At 41.6% G+C, this 18,527-nt stretch overlaps 1 protein-coding gene across 1 annotated transcript in view; it reads left to right on the forward strand.

The window, feature by feature from the left end:
* fam49bb (family with sequence similarity 49 member Bb) overlaps positions 1-18,081 on the forward strand; it is a 46,612-nt gene extending 28,531 nt beyond the window's left edge. The window contains exons 5-12 of the mRNA XM_033639347.2: positions 777-882; positions 6,110-6,249; positions 7,684-7,761; positions 13,572-13,688; positions 13,788-13,867; positions 13,954-14,080; positions 15,276-15,346; positions 17,303-18,081. Coding sequence (XP_033495238.1) covers positions 777-882; positions 6,110-6,249; positions 7,684-7,761; positions 13,572-13,688; positions 13,788-13,867; positions 13,954-14,080; positions 15,276-15,346; positions 17,303-17,366 — 783 coding nt within the window. The 3' untranslated portion in view covers positions 17,367-18,081. The remainder of the gene's footprint in view (positions 1-776; positions 883-6,109; positions 6,250-7,683; positions 7,762-13,571; positions 13,689-13,787; positions 13,868-13,953; positions 14,081-15,275; positions 15,347-17,302) is intronic.
* Positions 18,082-18,527: the final 446 nt, after the last annotated feature.

The raw sequence follows: 18,527 nt of genomic DNA on the forward strand, positions 1-18,527 counted from the left end.
TTTTTACACAAAGTCCCTCCTTTATGCCACCTTTGCTTTATACATAGAACCAAACAAGGGTGGCATAATGACACCCCTGTGTTTGATTTTAGGTAGCATGGAGCTCATTTTCAGTAGCTGTTCTTTGGGTAACTGACTGCTAACTGCTGCTTTTTAAATCTCCCTGTGGTGGGGCAGACACATAACACGTCGTCAAAATGTTAGACCTGTCCCTTCCTGCTGGCTGTCCCTTTTACACAGACATTGATTTGGTGCTCTTACTACCTCCTCTGCTGGCTTAGAGAGGAGACAACTCTGTCCCCCATTTGTACCTCTTATTAAGAACGGCGAGGTGGAGTAACGGTGTAATATTTCTGCCTTGAACAGCTAGTTTAAAAGGGGCTTTAGGTTCACATAAGTTATGCTTGTGGCAGCTAATGTAGCCCTGAGCTGTTAGCCTCAAAAGGAGATGAGTAGTGGCTGCAGAGGTCTGGTGAGCTCACCTCTTTGTGACCTCACAACCCTGGATTTTTTTCATCTTTTATCTTCAGCCCCAACCAACGCTGACTCACATAACATCACATGAGGAAATTTAACAGCCACAAAAGTCTTGATGCAACATATGGAGTCATACTCTCTAAGACGTGTAAACTTTGATGCATAAAATTCATGGTGTTCCCCTGGATAGGTGTCTCTTTACACTGTTAGAGGTGCCTTAACTTGTGTTGAACCTTTGCAAACTGTTATCCACTGTAACATATAGACTAATGTTTTTTTTTTGGTGTTTGAATTTCCAGGCAATCCAGAATCCAAACGATGAGGCATTACAGGAGCAGGCGTGGGCGGCTGTGGTTCCCTTAGTGGGGAAGCTGAAGAAGTTCTATCAGTTCTCCCAGAGATTAGGTATGTTTCTGTCTGTCCAATGTCTACAGGAACCTTCATTATGGAGGCCAGGAAGAGTTACATGAGTGATTCTCAGACTCAGATTCACTGTCTCAAGTGGGACAAGCTCAGGTGTCCTGTAAGATTTCTGTGACACGGGCACTGCAAAATCCCAATGTGCAATCATTTCAGCTGTCAACAGTTTCAGTGCAGTTTATCATTTTAGCACCAGACGTGATACCATGAAGGACGAAAGCAGACGACCTTCATGTAAAAGGTCTTTTAAAGTGGCACTACATAGACATGACCTTAATTGTTTGCATGTGCATCTGCATTATTGACTGCTGAGCTGCAAAAGTCAACAGACATGCAACACACACACACACACACACACACAATATGCACCCCAGACTTATATAAACATGCTTTGAAAACCCCCACAGCCGTGCATTTCTCAACATGCTGCTTGCGTTGCGTTGTGCACTGACCTCTGTATGGGATGGGGCTATAGGTTGTTTAATTAGCATGGATACAGGGGGGAAGGGGGAGCAAGCTTACTGCTCCCTGATCTTCTTATGACCCTGAGGCTGAAGGGGGTGGGCTGTGGAGCCCGCCATGCCTTGACGTCCTCAACCCCGTAATCCCAGTTGCGGTGGAGAAGGTAGTCAATGGGAGCAGTGGGCGGCAGAAGCCCGGCGATGACTGTTATGTAACGAAGTAGGCCACCTCCCAGCCTCGGCTGCTGCTCTATTTCACTGCCTTGACTTTAGGCTTCAGGGGCTGTGATGGCCTCTGCAGCCGGCTGTCCTGCCTGATATGCATGAAGCTGAAAGTCCTTTACTACAGGCTGGTGGATCTAAAGAGCAACACTACCAAGGATGAGCGATATTATGGAGGGGAGATTATGCAAGTAGCTTTGCATTTGAAGTGAGGGGACAGATTTCTCCCGCTCCAGCTAATAGTTCTGGCAGTGACACACACATTTTTACTTGAATTTAACATTGCTGATAGAACTTTGTGTATTTTATAGCTTCAAAACTACCTAAAATCCAAGATTTTATCCTCCTATTGCTTGTTTTGTCTGTCAAAATAGTCAGTATTGATTTTACAGCAAAATAAAATGGAAAACAACTTCAAAAGTGTCACATTTGAGAAGCTGGAACCTGTAAATGTTTCCCTTTTATGCCTGATAAACTACTAGTTCATGCTCTGACACCAAAACTTGACTTAATTGCAACATTTCTGACAGTAAAAATACAAATTTTCTACCTACAGACCTTCTTAGAATCAATGTGATGTCTTCATATTGCCTATTTTGTCCAACCAACAGTGAACTGACTTGAGTGAATAATCAGTTATGTAAATACAGTAGTTGTTTAATTTTGTAGAGCTGAAAAGCTTGGTCAGTTAATTAGCTTTGCATATGAAATGAAGGGATATTAAGTATTTCTTCTTCTCAATTTACTGCATGTAAACTTGACTTAAATTTAGCATTGCTGAAAGAACAATATAAATATCCAAGCTACAAAACTACCCAGAATTCAAGGTGACATCTTCATATTGCTTGATCTGTCAGTCGCTACAGTCAGTCATCTTCATTTCTTATTTTTTCTGACAAAAATATTCACTTTACAGCAAAATAAAACTGAGTATAGCAGAAAAATAATCAGTTCTGCAAGTGCAGTAGTTGTTTGTTTTATATGTTTTTAGAAGAGAATAGAAAAAACCTTTGTTGTCTGCTAGCGTGGAAATTTGTCTTCAGCCCATTTAACTCTGATAACTCAGTCATAATAAAAACAGACACGCAGTTAGTGAAACAAACATATAGACAAGGTCATTATAAACACTTAACACATTACATCAGTTCGTGTGAGTGTCTGTCTGTGGTTTATGACTCATGGTTTATAGCTGAAAAAGCCTAGTCGGTTAATTAGCTTTGCGTTTGAAATTAAGTGACAGATTTGATCAATTAAGATATATTTATGTTGCTGTTCTTTCAGACGAACAATCCAAATCCTGAAAATATTCACTTTACACCAATATAAAGCAGCAAAATTCTCACATTTGAGAGGCTGAAGTCTGTAAATATTTGACATTTTTGCTTGATGAATGAAAGTAAGTTATGCAAGGGACAGTTTTCTCCTGCTCCAGCTATTAGTTCTTGCATTGACACCCAAATTTAACATTGCTCTCAGGACAATATACATCTTTAGCTACAGACGATAACTGGTTATCATAATTTCAGGTTTTTTCAATTCCCAAGAGAAACAGATCTGATTCAGTGTCAGCTGGGTCCATCAGACATTGTCGACCAGACTAAAGTCCCGCCATGCTCTGACCCTCCCCTCTCGGCGAGTAAAGCGCCTACGTGCCCGCATTCTGCTCGCCTGCTCTGCCGTGACCTGATGAAATCAGACATCTCCCCCCTGCCCCACCCTCCACCGACTTCCCGACATACTAGAGTGGCTCATTTCTGAAGGCCTGAAAGCAGCTCCATCTTAACTTCTGTTTTGACTGGGACGTAGAGGAGGGGGGTAAAAAAAAAACTGCACCACTAAGGCCATTTTTAATCAGCCGCTTCGCTGCAAACGCTGGCCCAAGCAGATGGGAGTCATTACTGAACGGCAAACGTGCTCAATTTACTGCACTGCACTGCCAGCGCTGTGTCCATCTCCTGAAAGTCCCCCTACGATCATCTTAAGTGGTCCACTGTCTGAATCTGCCCTTCTCTTGGTTATGTTGACATCGTCATGTGTAATCAACAAGAATTATAAAGTACACTTTGAATAAATCTGTCTAAAGTGCTCATTTGGTTCCACGCAGCCTCATTGCATCAGATGTGGAGCTCGTCTGGGTTATGTCATTATTGATGCCTCTCCTCAGCGTCTAGACTGAATTCTGAACACCGTCTGCATCTATAAATAAAAATTCCCTCTGGGCTTTAAAGGTTTTCTATTTTTTCTTTTTTTAAAACCGTGTTTGAACAAGACATGTTTGCCTAATAAAATTACTTGTGTGGAAGTTGTTCATCGCACTTCACTTAATCTTTTCCTCATTTCCCTGCCGGTGCTTCTCGTGCATGCTTAATTATGGGTCTGTGGGTATGCTATGTCAAGGCATGGCACAGGCTTTGTATTTACTTACTGTCAAAACAATGAGTGTAATCCTGCTTGAATGAAATCCCGTTCCCCACCCCCCCCCCATTTCATGCCAATGAGATAATTAGTCCCATGTCTCATCTGCATCTGAGCAGGAAAGCCTCTCGGCCCCCCCAAACCCTCCCTCTGCCCCCCTCAGACTGGCACTGGCACACCACCGCTGCCCCATTATCTGTCTCTGTCCTAATCAGGATGCTTCAGCTGGCTGACACACTACGCTGTTCACATATCTTACTGTGTTATGATCCACTTTAAGAGCTGTACTTTGGCCTCATCCAGCGTACATGTAGAAGAAGGGTACCTCCTCTCATGCTTTTCATTCGTCTCTACAACAGTTTTTGGAGGGAGTTTTTTCCTTCTGAATTTATGGTGTCACAAGTTGACCTTAAATGTATATGGATACGCAGCAAATCTGATTCGTAAAGATAAGATTAACTAGCGTGATGCACCATAAGTCGAACACACTGACTACAATATTGACAGATGCATTTAACATGCAGTCCCTCCAGGATTTCACAGGCTTATTTGGGGGGGAACTGTTGCAGCGTGAAATTCCTGATTTATGGCTTTTCTAAAATACTGCACTACTTTTTTTGTGATGAAACTGTGAGACCATGTGAAAATTGCAAAAATTGTAATTTTTCTTTTTTTTTTTCGTATGTGTGTATAATTTATTTAAAAAAAAATCAAAGGCAGCTTGTTCCAGTGAGAATAAAACCCCACAGTTTGTGATTTATATTACACTAACGTTTCCAATTAGCACGCATACTTAATCTAACTCACTTTGAATCTTTGAGCTTGTGCAATAGATTTGGATGCTTCTCTGTCATGATAAAATCGTCATCTGTTGTCAACGCATTTCAATCATTCAGCGCATGTTTTTTGCGGTAGAAAAGTGTCGAATCGATGACTTTCATTTGTGTTTCACCATAAAGTTGTACATGGTGCAAAACAGTGTACCCTTGCTTTCATGCAGCACATCAGCACATTGTGATGCACAGTTTTTAGCAGTAATTTTTGTTTGTAAATGTGAGACGTTCGTGTTGCACATGTGTGTATCTAAACAACAAGGAAGTGAGTTTGATATTATGCGGGGGACTGCTATGATTGGCATACTCACAGCAAACAACGACGATTGGTCAGATTTGTGAAAAAGTTGCAGTGATTGGACAAAATTCCAAGGTCGCACAGAATTCATGGGGATTGGTTGTGATAGTGATATCCTGTAGGGGCTGCATTTTATACCTATTTATTATGAATTTGTGCTGCAATGGATTACTTTTATTATCAATTAATTAGTCAGTTATTCTTCTAATGAACCGATTATCATTTAAGCCTTCAGACAGCTCCTGGCAGAGCCCCAGGAGCTGTCTCTAATTTGCTTGTTTTGTCCAATAAACTGCAACGATTCAGTTTACGATAATAGAAAACGGAGGGAAGCTACAAAGTTCTCACATCTGAGAAGCTGCAACCAGCAGATGTTTGACATGATGACTTAAAGTATTTGTCATTTAGGTTGTTGATTAATTTTTATGAAGCTGAAACGACTCTTTCATTTATAATAGTAGGCCCTCTTTGTTTTTGGGTTGTTGTTTGGACAAAAAAAGACATTTGAAGACATCACCTTGGGCTGTATTTCATCATTTTTTGACATCTCACAGTCTAAGAATCAGTCAGTTAATTGAGTAAATAATCTGCTGATTAATTGATGCCCGACAATTTTTTTCAGTTGATTTACTGATTGACTGTTCTGCATATTACATCTTAATATTCATCACTTCTTTGTGCTATATGCAGTACTTCTTCACTCTTTTGACCTTTGCATCTCTGCATGTCGAGCTGATACTTAAGCTGCTCACTGGGTGCTTGAATGACAAAAACCTGAGTGTGAAACATTATTCAGCAGCACTCACTGATGACCTGAAAGACTTAACACACATCAGCTGCTATCTCAAGGTTCAACACCTTCATCAGGGTCATGAATAAAAGCTCAGACCATATATATTTTACACAAAAAGGCTGATGTTTCTGTGGCCGCCCTCTGACAATGCTGCAGCTCTAACACCCTTATCTCTTGTTTTTCCTCACAGAGGCGGCGCTGCACAGCCTCCTGGGAGCTCTGACCAGCGAGACTTACGACGACCCCACTCAGCACCTGGAGCGGGAGCAGGCGCTGGCCAAGCAGTTCGCCGAGATCTTGCACTTCACACTGCGCTTTGATGAGCTTAAAGTACGACCCGTCTCTTTTCTCCAATGTATCCTGAGTGTCAGTTTCTGCTTTTTAAAGCCCTGAACTGACCTTTTACGTGTTGATATAAACTCTGCACTTTTCTCCTGTGATACAAGCCAGACATCTGAGTTGCCCTACAAGCTGCTGATGCCTCTGAATTGATTTTTTTTGCTCTGTGCAATTTCAAACTGCAGCCAGTGAGCGCGTGATTAGCATTTAATTAGAATCCTGATACTGCTTGGCTGTTTATAATACAGTGGATGTCAGTGAAATGGCTAATAAGGGTTACAGCAGGGAGAGGAGGTCTGCAAATTGTTGTCGTTCTGAGTGGAGTTGTGCATAATGTGGCAGGTTTTTATAAATGATAAACTTCAAGAACTTGAATTAAACACAAATTGCTTGTCAGCAACCATAAAACACCAGGAATCAAGCGCGGGTGTCGGTCGAATGCCCTTTGTCAAAAACATAATTGTGTGAGCACTCATCTGGGTAGACAGTGATTGAACTGGTTCCCCTTCACCCCTCGCTCCGCAGATACAAAAAAACTTAACAAAAAAAACACACCCCGACACCCCAAGGCGATTTGCAGCGACGTCCCAATTAGTGCCCACTACCCAGGCTGGCAAGATAAAAACATGAAGGTGGGGGGGGCCAAGGTGGCATGCCAGGCCTATTCATCAATCTTTCACACCCATACACGAGCTTCTGACCTAGTTAAAGTGTCTGTGCAGCGTGCAGCCCCTCCCTGGCGAAGCAGCCTGTCTCTCCTGGTGCACACAGTGGACACAGACTGAGCCATTGTAGCGGGATTAGCATGCTGCCAGTGCAGCTTTGACTGTGACAGGCTCATACAGGAATGAGGATAATTAACCACATGATGAGCTCTCACTGGTGGTGACGTTTGACAGAAGCTCTCTGGTTGGCCAGCTTCTGTTTGAGGGGTCAGTTTGGCTTCACGGTGAAACCAGATGATTTATATTTTTGTAGGAATCAAATAAATAAACCGACTCCTGTGGCTCTTATCTTTAGCCTGCACTTGTTCTCTGCCTAATGAGACCTTTCATACTTTTTTGTCAGCTCTATACTTGTTGACCCTCTTGTCACAAACTATACTGATGCAAAGCCTGACTGTAATGGCAAAACAACCAAATAGTTCCTGACGGGATGAGCGGAGACGTGGATGTAAAAGGGGGATGAGTGTCAGAGGATTCAAATCCAGTTCACCAAATAAAACTGTAATTGTATCCATGTTCTTTTCATGTCGTTTCCCCCCAAAGCTATGTTTCTGCCTTGTTGGCTAAAACATTGTGTCATGACGATGGCGTGTTTGAACCAGAGCTGAATGTCCTTCTGCAGGCTGTGCCACCTACAGACATGCAGAGAAACTCTCTTCATGTCTCTTTTTAGATGCATTTCTATTGTCTTTTTTTGCAGATGACAAATCCTGCCATTCAGAATGACTTCAGCTACTATAGGAGAACCCTGAGCCGAATGCGGATCAACAACGTACCGGTGAGAACATTGCGTCCCTCTTCTCCCTGGGTGGTGAATCTGCTGTAGTTAAAGAATCAAACTTTTTTTAAAGCAGATACAATTGATGTTTTTATATTAACAATGGGTCACATGGCAACTTGTAAGTGAAAGGAGATTCTTGTGGTGATAAAGCATGGATGCAGGATTATAATCATTGATGCATTCAGGTGTCCATCACTTTAATGTTGCAGCTGGAAAAGGTGGAAATTACTTCATAAACTGCTGGGTATCTTAACCTATAATAATTCCTTATTTGATTTATATTTTGTATTAATAATCTAGATCTGTAAAGTAACTTAAGATGTCAAATAAATGTAGCAGAATAAAAAGTAAGTTAAGTACAAGTATCTCAAAATTGTTCTTAGGTAAACAATGCAGGAATTGTCAGTTTGCCGTTTAGGCAGTGCTGTTTTGCAGCACTTTCCATAGCTACCTCCTGGACGCTTGCTGCTTACAGTTTGACACCCGCTTACTAACTTCTTCTAAAGTCCCGACCTCACCTGCACGATGTACAGTACAGGCCAAAAGTTTGGACACACCTTCTCATTCAATGCGTTTTCTTTATTTTCATGACTATTTACATTGTAGATTCTCACTGAAGGCATCAAAACTATGAATGAACACATGTGGAGTTATGTACTTAACACAAAAAGGTGAAATAACTGAAAACATGTTTTATATTCTAGTTTCTTCAAAATAGCCACCCTTTGCTCTGATTACTGCTTTGCACACTCTTGGCATTCTCTCGATGAGCTTCAAGAGGTAGTCACCTGAAATGGTTTCCACTTCACAGGTGTGCCTTATCAGGGTTAATTAGTGGAATTTCTTGCTTTATCAATGGGGTTGGGACCATCAGTTGTGTTGTGCAGAAGTCAGGTTAATACACAGCCGACAGCCCTATTGGACAACTGTTAAAATTCATATTATGGCAAGAACCAATCAGCTAACTAAAGAAAAACGAGTGGCCATCATTACTTTAAGAAATGAAGGTCAGTCAGTCCGGAAAATTGCAAAAACTTTAAATGTGTCCCCAAGTGGAGTCGCAAAAACCATCAAGCGCTACAACGAAACTGGCACACATGAGGACCGACCCAGGAAAGGAAGACCAAGAGTCACCTCTGCTTCTGAGGATAAGTTCATCCGAGTCACCAGCCTCAGAAATGGCAAGTTAACAGCAGCTCAGATCAGAGACCAGATGAATGCCACACAGAGTTCTAGCAGCAGACCCATCTCTAGAACAACTGTTAAGAGGAGACTGCGCCAATCAGGCCTTCATGGTCAAATAGTTGCTAGGAAACCACTGCTAAGGGGAGGCAACAAGCAGAAGAGATTTGTTTGGGCCAAGAAACACAAGGAATGGACATTAGACCAGTGGAAATCTGTGCTTTGGTCTGATGAGTCCAAATTTGAGATCTTTGGTTCCAACCGCCGTGTCTTTGTGAGACGCAGAAAAGGTGAACGGATGGATTCCACATGCCTGGCTCCCACTGTGAAGCATGGAGGAGGAGGTGTGATGGTGTGGGGGTGTTTTGCTGGTGACACTGTTGGGGATTTATTCAAAATTGAAGGCACACTGAACCAGCATGGCTACCACAGCATCCTGCAGCGACATGCCATCCCATCCAGTTTGCGTTTAGTTGGACGATCATTTATTTTTCAACAGGACAATGACCCCAAACACACCTCCAGGCTGTGTAAGGGCTATTTGACCAAGAAGGAGAGTGATGGAGTGCTGCGGCAGATGACCTGGCCTCCACAGTCACCGGACCTGAACCCAATCGAGATGGTTTGGGGTGAGCTGGACCGCAGAGTGAAGGCAAAGGGGCCAACAAGTGCTAAACACCTCTGGGAACTCCTTCAAGACTGTTGGAAAACCATTTCAGGTGACTACCTCTTGAAGCTCATGGAGAGAATGCCAAGAGTGTGCAAAGCAGTAATCAGAGCAAAGGGTGGCTATTTTGAAGAAACTAGAATATAAAACATGTTTTCAGTTATTTCACCTTTTTGTGTTAAGTACATAACTCCACATGTGTTCATTCATAGTTTTGATGCCTTCAGTGAGAATCTACAATGTAAATAGTCATGAAAATAAAGAAAACGCATTGAATGAGAAGGTGTGTCCAAACTTTTGGCCTGTACTGTACTCAGGAACATCCTGTACAGAGCAAAATAGGAAGAAAATATCGGCAGACGGCAGAGTCTCTGCAGATAAATACACCACCATGCACTTCTAGTGGGTCATAAGTGGGTCATACTGAGAGAGAATAGTTTTGTATGAGTCCATATATTGTTTTTCGGAAAATCCTGCATAGTAAACCTTTAAGTCCAGTACTTAATATACTTAGAGTTCACCACTGACCAATGCAAACAAGGGTAGCATGTATGTCAGCTATCATTAGATTCAGCAGATATGTCTGATGAGATTATTTTATTTAAAAAAAGTAAATTTTGGTTTTGTATTCCTTTAATGTTTCCATGACGCTGGTCCTGATCAAATACCAAAAATATGAGTCATCGTGATTCATCTGTGCTCAGACCTGATGCTGATTAAAGCCATCAGTTCTCATTATAATCCCGGATCAGTTCAGACTCCCATCAGTTAGAAAGGCAGGGGTGATGGCTGAAGTTTTCAGACTGTTAGAGCTGCCCAGAGTCAGGACGAGTGTGGCAGGAAGCATCTCGCAACATGAAGTCGGAGCCCCACGGGGAGTTTCAAGGAGTTTGAAGCACAGAGTGTTGGGCAGCGGTGCGTGGCGGCAGAAACTGATCCCAAATCAGTAGCATGGCCCCAAACCCTCTAGAGATGAAACGCTTAAGTACAGGTCATGTGGAGTCTGTACAGCAGATCACACCCAAGACAATAAAACCCTTTTAAAAATAGCGGTGCGTTTAAGATTTGTGCATTTGAATTAAGATTTTGATTGCTCTACATGGATGCAGGATGACATCACCACAGCTGGCCAATCAATCAGTCCATATGACTTCATGTTTACAGCTCTACAAGGTCTGATCTAAAATGACACATTTTTCAGTGTGGACCAAATTAATGACCTCCCGCTGTACCTTGAAGGGACAGTTCACGTCAAAAATACCTATTTCTCCTCTTACCTGTAGTGCTCTTTCTCACTCTAGATTGTTTTTGAGATGCTGAGTGTCGGAGATATTGGCCATAGAGATGTCTGTCTTCTCTGGAATATAATGGAGCTAGACGGCAGGTCATGATTTCTACAAAGAGACAATGCTGTTGAGATTTTCTTGAGTTTCTTTTGGTGCTCTGAGCACCACAAGCCGAGTGCCATCTAGTTGTATTATACTGGAGAGAAGAGAGAGAGCTCTACGGCCAATATCTCCAACACTCAGCAACTCATCCCAACACAATTTAGACTGATAAACAGCACTACAGATGAAATATGTATTTTTAATTTTAGGGTGAACTGTCCCTTTAAGTTGATATATTGTTTGTGGTTAAAGTGCCAACCAACGGACCCAATGCTATTAGAGTGTTGGATGTTTCCTGTATTGATTGCAGACAATAGCTTTCACAGGAAATTCAAGGACACATCCACTCCCCTATATCATGCGTGCTACACTTCACCAGATGCATCTTTATTCAGCATCTTCAAGGACATTTAAAAGATACTTTTAATGCAGGAAATGGTGAGATTCCAGCGTCCCTGTGTGCGCAGAACAAACTGCTCTTAGTTTCGACCGTCTGACAGGAGGTCTTATTCTCCAAACCAGAATGTGCCATTAGGCAAATGGGCCCAGACAAGTTGTCGTTAGGACCTGTCACTGCTGAGAGATGCTCAGGCTGCCGTCCTCTCACACAACCGCAGCAGCAGACGCATTTTAGTCACCACTCAGACAACTGAATCATTCAGACATCTGAGATGAAACACATCTGTCCCCGCGGTAACAAAGTCTTTGAGCTCATATGTCATCATTTGTTAAAACATGAATTGGTTTGAAATTTTTGGGAGATTATTCATATTCTGTCAGTGTTCTCAAAAAAAAAAAAAAAAGAAAAAAAAAAAGAAGGCAGGAAACGATCTTATTATTTAAATATGCAGACAAATTTAGAACAGGCTGTTCAAGAGATACCTTGTTCTTTGTTAGCCGCCAGGTGTTTTCAATGTCTCGTTCAGTCTGAGACTATAAAGCAGCAGGATGTGTTAGTCAGCTGGGAAACCAGGAGGAGCAGCAGGGCTCAGTGATGGGGTTCATATCAGTGTTCCTCAGTTATGACTTTATTTAATTAAATTCCTTTTTATGTGCAATCTATTGGAGCTGCACGACAACGACGAGCGTGACGCCGAACAAAACTTCTAATATTTCCAGATAAAATTTTATATTTCATGCTTTCTTTAAGAGGTTCAAATGGAATTAGCTGATTATATATTTTAATAACAGGATTGTCATTTCACAGTGAAGAGTAGTCTACAGCTGCAGCATTACTAGATATACTAATGTCAACATATTAATCCACACAGACTAAATAAATGTCAATACATTGTCCATAACAAAAACTAGACACATTTAACAAGACATCGAGGGGTCTTGACTCAGTTTCCCTCTAAACAGAGCCTTGAACCTGTCCACAAAAGGTGTGAGATGCTGATCCAGGTGTTCATTTTGTCAGCTGCATTACGAACACTCAGGTTTAGCTCTGGACTCCATTTCTCCTTCGTTCTCTCGTCGTTTCAACTTTCCTTTTCTTTGCAAACTTTGATAACATCTCGCTGCTAACATTAGCGTCACAAGATGGTCTTTTCTTAAAACTGTGCTGTCTGTGCAGTAGAAGAAGGTTAATACTTTTGCAATAGGTGCCACATGACCAGAGAAAACAGAGAAAAGGGGCTGTGGCATTTGCTTTTGCTCAAGAGGTGGAAAATCTACAGTTACCAGAATGCACTGCGCCATACTGGACCATTAGACGCAATGCAAGCTTGTCCCTTTTGATGCAGTAACATGATCTCAGCTCATATATAATCAGCACTGCTTAGTTTTACAGTTTAATCTCAGTTGGTCTGTGTTTGAGAGAGAGAGAGGAGCAGCTCTCTGTCTCGATACGCTTCTATAATCTTTGTGTCCGTGGTGGCGGCGAGTATACAAAAAAAAAAAGAGGAAATGCAATCTGTAGTTCAAGCAACAGCCAGCAAAACAAGTCGTCCCATAGGGAGATCTTGGCGCTGGTAAGATCATTAATACATACTACCCACATTGCTGTGATACAGAGGAAATTGGCAAAGTATCCCTTTAGAATGTGGATACAGTAACACATGCAGTGCTCAACCAGAGGCAGATATATTCCTATGTAATATATGAAGTGTTATGTGGGAAGGTCTGCATTGATTTTGAGTTCAGTCCAGATTTTGAGAGACTATACTAGCTTTCTATTTGTTGTGAACATGCAAGCTGTATTTGTAAAGGTCGTGGTGTTCAGTTTCACAATGGGCACATAGAGCTACAGTGGGCAGAGGAAATCAGTAAATGAACCAATAGATAAAATCAGTGGTGTTTTCTTCATGTATGCTCCTCACAGAGCCTCTGTAAACTATTTTTGACCATTCAGGATAGTAGTTATTTTGGGAGAGAAAGTTTGCTGCGGCAGTCGTCCCTTCAGCTCATCAGGATGGCTGTTTCAATGACTGTGTATGTGGGATAAAGAGTCCTCATGAGCTTCAGGATTTGTTTGGTGGCAGAGCCTGAACTTTGACCTGAAGAGATGCAAGAAAAAAATGGAATTTCACAATAAAATGTCTTCTTTTTTTTTTTTAAATGATTGTCAGGCGGAGGGTGAAAATGAAGTCAACAATGAACTGGCCAATCGGATATCTCTGTTCTACGCCGATGCCACACCCATGCTGAAAACATTAAGCGACGGCACGACGAAATTTGTATCAGAGGTGAGAGTGATGGGAGAAAGCAGTGAGCACTTTGAGCACCTATGAAGTAGCATCCTCTCATTAGCTTTTCTGCTTATATATTAATTTATTTATTTACAGAACAAGAACCTGCCCATCGAGAATACAACAGACTGCTTAAGCACAATGGCGAGTGTGTGTAAAGTCATGTTGGAAACACCGTAAGTGACTTCCTGCAGTATTAAAAGCTCCTTCAGTTCTTGTTCTTTGTGTTCATGCATCATATAATGGCGTCCTGTCTTTTCAGGGAGTACCGCAGCCGGTTCACCAGTGAGGAGACGGTGTCATTCTGCCTCCGGGTGATGGTCGGTGTCATTATCCTGTATGACTACGTTCATCCTGTAGGAGCTTTCGCAAAGTCGTCCAAAATTGATGTGAGTACAGCCATGTTCAGTAGGGTGGGGGGGAAATGATTTTTTTTTTTTTTTTTTTTTTTTTTTTTCATTATTCTGTTTTACAATTTTTAGTTGACTTTTTAATGCCTGGATTGATATAATTCAAATGCAGAGGTTGAAATAAGTTGCTACTCTTATTGTGGTAGTCTATGAGTAAGGTGACCGTTTCAAGAAAAACAAAGCTGAAGCAAGGAATCTGAAAATTATGGACGGTCCGAGGAGTAGAGCTTTAACTCTGCCCCGAGCCTGACTGGGCCCCGACGCAAGCTGCGCTTTGATTTCTCATTTTTTTCCATGGGCTTGAGTCTCTCCAATTCTCACCAATTAACCGTTTCTTCTTTTTTATTTTCGGAAATGGGCAGATCTTGTTGATAAATTGCAGACGTTTTAGTTGATTGAATTGAGAGAAGAAGAGACGAGAGGGTAAGAGACAGAGTGTGCGCAAGAGATAAGGATGAAAACTAAGAGAAAAATATATGACATAACACAACATGACATAATTTTTACAGTAAAAATTTGGCTTCTTAATTGGGCATGAGAGTAAAACTCCTGCCTTAGGTTGGGCTCAGGTCGAGCTTGGACAGAAACTGCGTGGGTTCATGTGGGGTCAGGCCAGACTTTTTGGGCCAGATTAGAGCTCTACTGAGGAGACAGACCCTCAGCTGCTCGACTAACAAATCAAATTCAGCCAGCCTAGTGCCGGATCACCAAACCTTCTGTTGCTGCAGTTACACAGATTAGACCCAGCTGGCTGTGAACCCCAGTGCTTGGGTTTGCCCCGGCTGGATTCAAGTTGCTACAGCTGCTATTGAAGCTCTGTTTATGGTTGATTGTTGCAATTCACATCAAATAGGCACCCGAGAAGAGTGATGGTATCAATCGGAAGCCGCGCATATTGTCCCAGCATTAATGTTCAGAGTTGGAAGAAGTATTCACATCCTCTCTTAAGTAAGAGCACTAATACCACATTGTAAAAATGCTCCACTACAAGTATAAGTCCTGCATTCAAAAACCTTACAACCTTCTCCATGTAGTGGAGCAGAAGTACAAACCTGCATAAAATGAAAATATTCAAGGAAAATAGAAGTACCTTGTACTTGACCAGCCACCTTCCCTCCACTGTCCCTCTTCACAGCTCTCTATATGAAGCTAACAATGTGTTTCCTGTCCACAGATGAAAGGCTGCATCAAAGTCCTCAAAGATCAGCCTCCGAACAGCGTAGAAGGCCTTCTCAATGCTCTCAGGTAAGCTTATGTTGAAATCAAGTTGAGTTTTCCCCCCACAGCCCAGCATGTAATGTGATTGTAGCCACAGTCATGGCTTTGACTGAAAGGGAGAAGGCTGCTCATGCTGTGAGCTGAATGATCCTGGTGTCTGTTCATGAGCAGCAGTCAGGCCTCAGTGACTCACTCTCTCCACAGTCCAGCAGGGACTCAGCTGTGAGCCCTCGGTGCCAGATCTGGGCTGGGTGTCGAAGACTCTCCAGAAAGGCCGATTACATCTGACACCTCTGCCCCCTTACAGCCTCCCAAATTTTTAGCTGCCTCGCCTTGCTTAGAGCTGCTCGAGATGACCGGGGACATTTCTGTGGCGACCTAACATCTGTATCTCTCTCTCTCTGTGTATCGGAGCCCAAGGCACGTCGACACTACACGGTCGCATGAAGTCATTTGCGTGCACAAATCGCCAGATTTTCATTCAGTGGTTTCATCTCTGATCTGACAGAAGATGACAAAATATTGTAGATATAAGCAGCGGTGGAAACTGAGGATTTGTTTAAGTACTGTGCTTGAATTTTACCATTTTATGCTCCTTCATACTTTTACTCCACCACATTTTAAAGTGGGATATTGTACTGCACTGCAGCTATAAATACATGGTTATAGATTTTACCAGTGGTGTCCAACCTGTTTGGCTTGTCCAAAAGAAAGTGTCTAGTTAAGACCCCTTTTTACATGTATTTATTTATTTATTATTTTATTTGACAGGGACAATACAAGTAGGCATTGTTAACATTTACATAAAATGCAAATGATGCAATGTGCATAGGACTTGAAGCTGTGGCTCATTTGCAGACCTCGTCCCTTGTTAGGCTTTTGAGGAATAAAACACACAACACAGCACTCTATTACAGGCATAGAGACTAACAATAGAGCAAACAGAGACAAACAACCACTACAAACAGTAGCTGAAACAGCTTCCATCAGTGTCTTCACAAAGTTTGTGTTGACATCTACCCAATTTTTGTGCCTCCACACTGGTGGCCAGAGGCAGTATGTTTTGGGGTCGTCTGTCTCGTTTTCATGGGTGCAATACCTCAGGAGCGCCCTGAGGGAATTTCTTCAGATTTGGCAAAAGGTCCACTTTGACTCACCAATGAATAGATCAGATTTTAGTGGTCAAAGTTTAAGGTCACTGTGACCTCATAAGACATGTTTTTGGCCATAACTTAAGAATATTTGAGCTAATCCTTACAAAATTTCACACAAATGTCTCACAGGATAAAATAATGAAGTGATGACATTTTGTATCCAATAGGTCAAAGGTCAGCTTCACTGTGCCATCATAATGTTCTGCAAAAACAATTTTCAAATTGGTGACACTAATCTTTGGTGTCCACCTTGAAACCGTGCTGATTGTTTTATCTTCTGTACTGCCAGTTTAAAGATGTGCATTAGGTATCCATGTTTTAGAATTTGTAGCTTCTTTACAGCAACATCCATATTTGAGGCATTGTCTGCTGTCATGGCTTCATATGAGTCTGGACACACATGGATGTAAACTGCTACTTTACTTGTGGAGGCATACAACCACGATTAATCCTAGTATTTTTTCAAACAAAAAATGTTAAGTACAGTAGGATGCACATAAAATCTGAGGAGGCAGATATAAAATGCAGAGGCCTTGAAAGAAGATGGAACACAAACAAGCAAAATGTCTTTAGAGTCTCTGAATTCTCTTGTTGCATTAACAGTTTCAAGTGCAGGATTTCATTTCTTTATAAATATGGGTCTACCATCTCACACAATTTCAGATGTTGTATGTTGGAGGTTCAGGTTTCAACCATCTAATTGTGATATGTTACAGAGCAGCTCCCCAAGAGTACTTAAGAATAGATAATATCCCTCTCCTCAAAGCCTTCAGGACTTACTATGTTGTGATTTTACTTCAGTGAATGATCTCTACCCCTCTTCCTGCAGGTACACAACTAAGCATCTGAATGATGAATCAACCAACAAGACTATCAAGAGCATGCTGCAGTAGGACTGAGCTGCTACAACTGCTTGCCTCACACCCTGCTGGGGGGAGACGCCACTCTCCTGACTGATGTCGGTGCACAGAATGTTTTCTTTTTTGTTTTTTGTTGCTTTTTTTATTTTATAACAGAAAAAGAGCTACAGCTCCGCCCTCTTTTATAATGCAAAATGCTACTGCCATTATGAACGTCTTTTTCTGTGCCAAAAAGATGTTGCTGAGATGTAATGTTTTCGATATAAAGGCCATGCGACAGTGGCAGCTAATGAAAGCATTGTGGACCCTCTGGTGTTTTTAAACCTTGTTTTCCCTCTATAAGGGACGGGAGTGCTTTGACTTGAAAATTTAAAAGAGAGAGATATATAGAGAAGTATATATTATTTTTGTTTGATTCGTTATTTAATATTACATCCTCTGCATGATGAAATGATGTCTTTTCCTTCTATTTAAAAAAACTAATGGTTCAGTTTAATTTGTCTGCTCTGTTGTGCATTATGTTGTTGAAATGGTACTTGTCGAAATGAGATTTAAGAGTACTGTTTTTATATTTTTTATAGGTTTTAATTTGTGCATATGTCTTTTTTTCATAGTTGTGTTGTATTTTTCATTTGAAAACTTTAAACTGTGATGTGTGCAAAATCAAATTAAAATTGGGAGTCTGTACTGTAAATGGACAGTATGCTGTGGCTGGAGGAATTAAAAGGAGAACTCTTGTTTTCTACAATCCGCCTTGTCAGGTTTGATCTCTTATCTCGCATCATCGTCTCCAGATGGGGAAGGGTTTTCTTTTTTTTTTCTTTTTCTTTTTTGCAAAGGTTTGGGTTTTCAGAGAAATTTATCTTCTCATGCTCAACCACTGAACAGACAATGAGGAAGAACCTCGTAGATCTCACAGCCTGATTAAATACACACAGTGACACACACACTGAGGCAGTTTAGTTTCTTCGAAATGAGCTCAGCTACAAGAAATAGTTTTAGCATTTTAGCATCATTAAGCCAAAGGTTTTGTTTTTGGGCCTGCAACTTCTGTTTTCTTTGACTCTCGCAGCTCTAATAGCATTGTATTTGCTGCAGCAGGCAGCAGGTTCTTATACCTCCCCACAGACGACAGCCATGGCAGGAGGCGTCATGTTTTCAGGTTGTCCACTGTCAATCTGTCCATTTTTGTGA

The sequence above is a fragment of the Epinephelus lanceolatus genome, chromosome 20 (assembly GCF_041903045.1).
Source record: "Epinephelus lanceolatus isolate andai-2023 chromosome 20, ASM4190304v1, whole genome shotgun sequence".
Lineage (NCBI taxonomy): Eukaryota > Metazoa > Chordata > Actinopteri > Perciformes > Serranidae > Epinephelus > Epinephelus lanceolatus.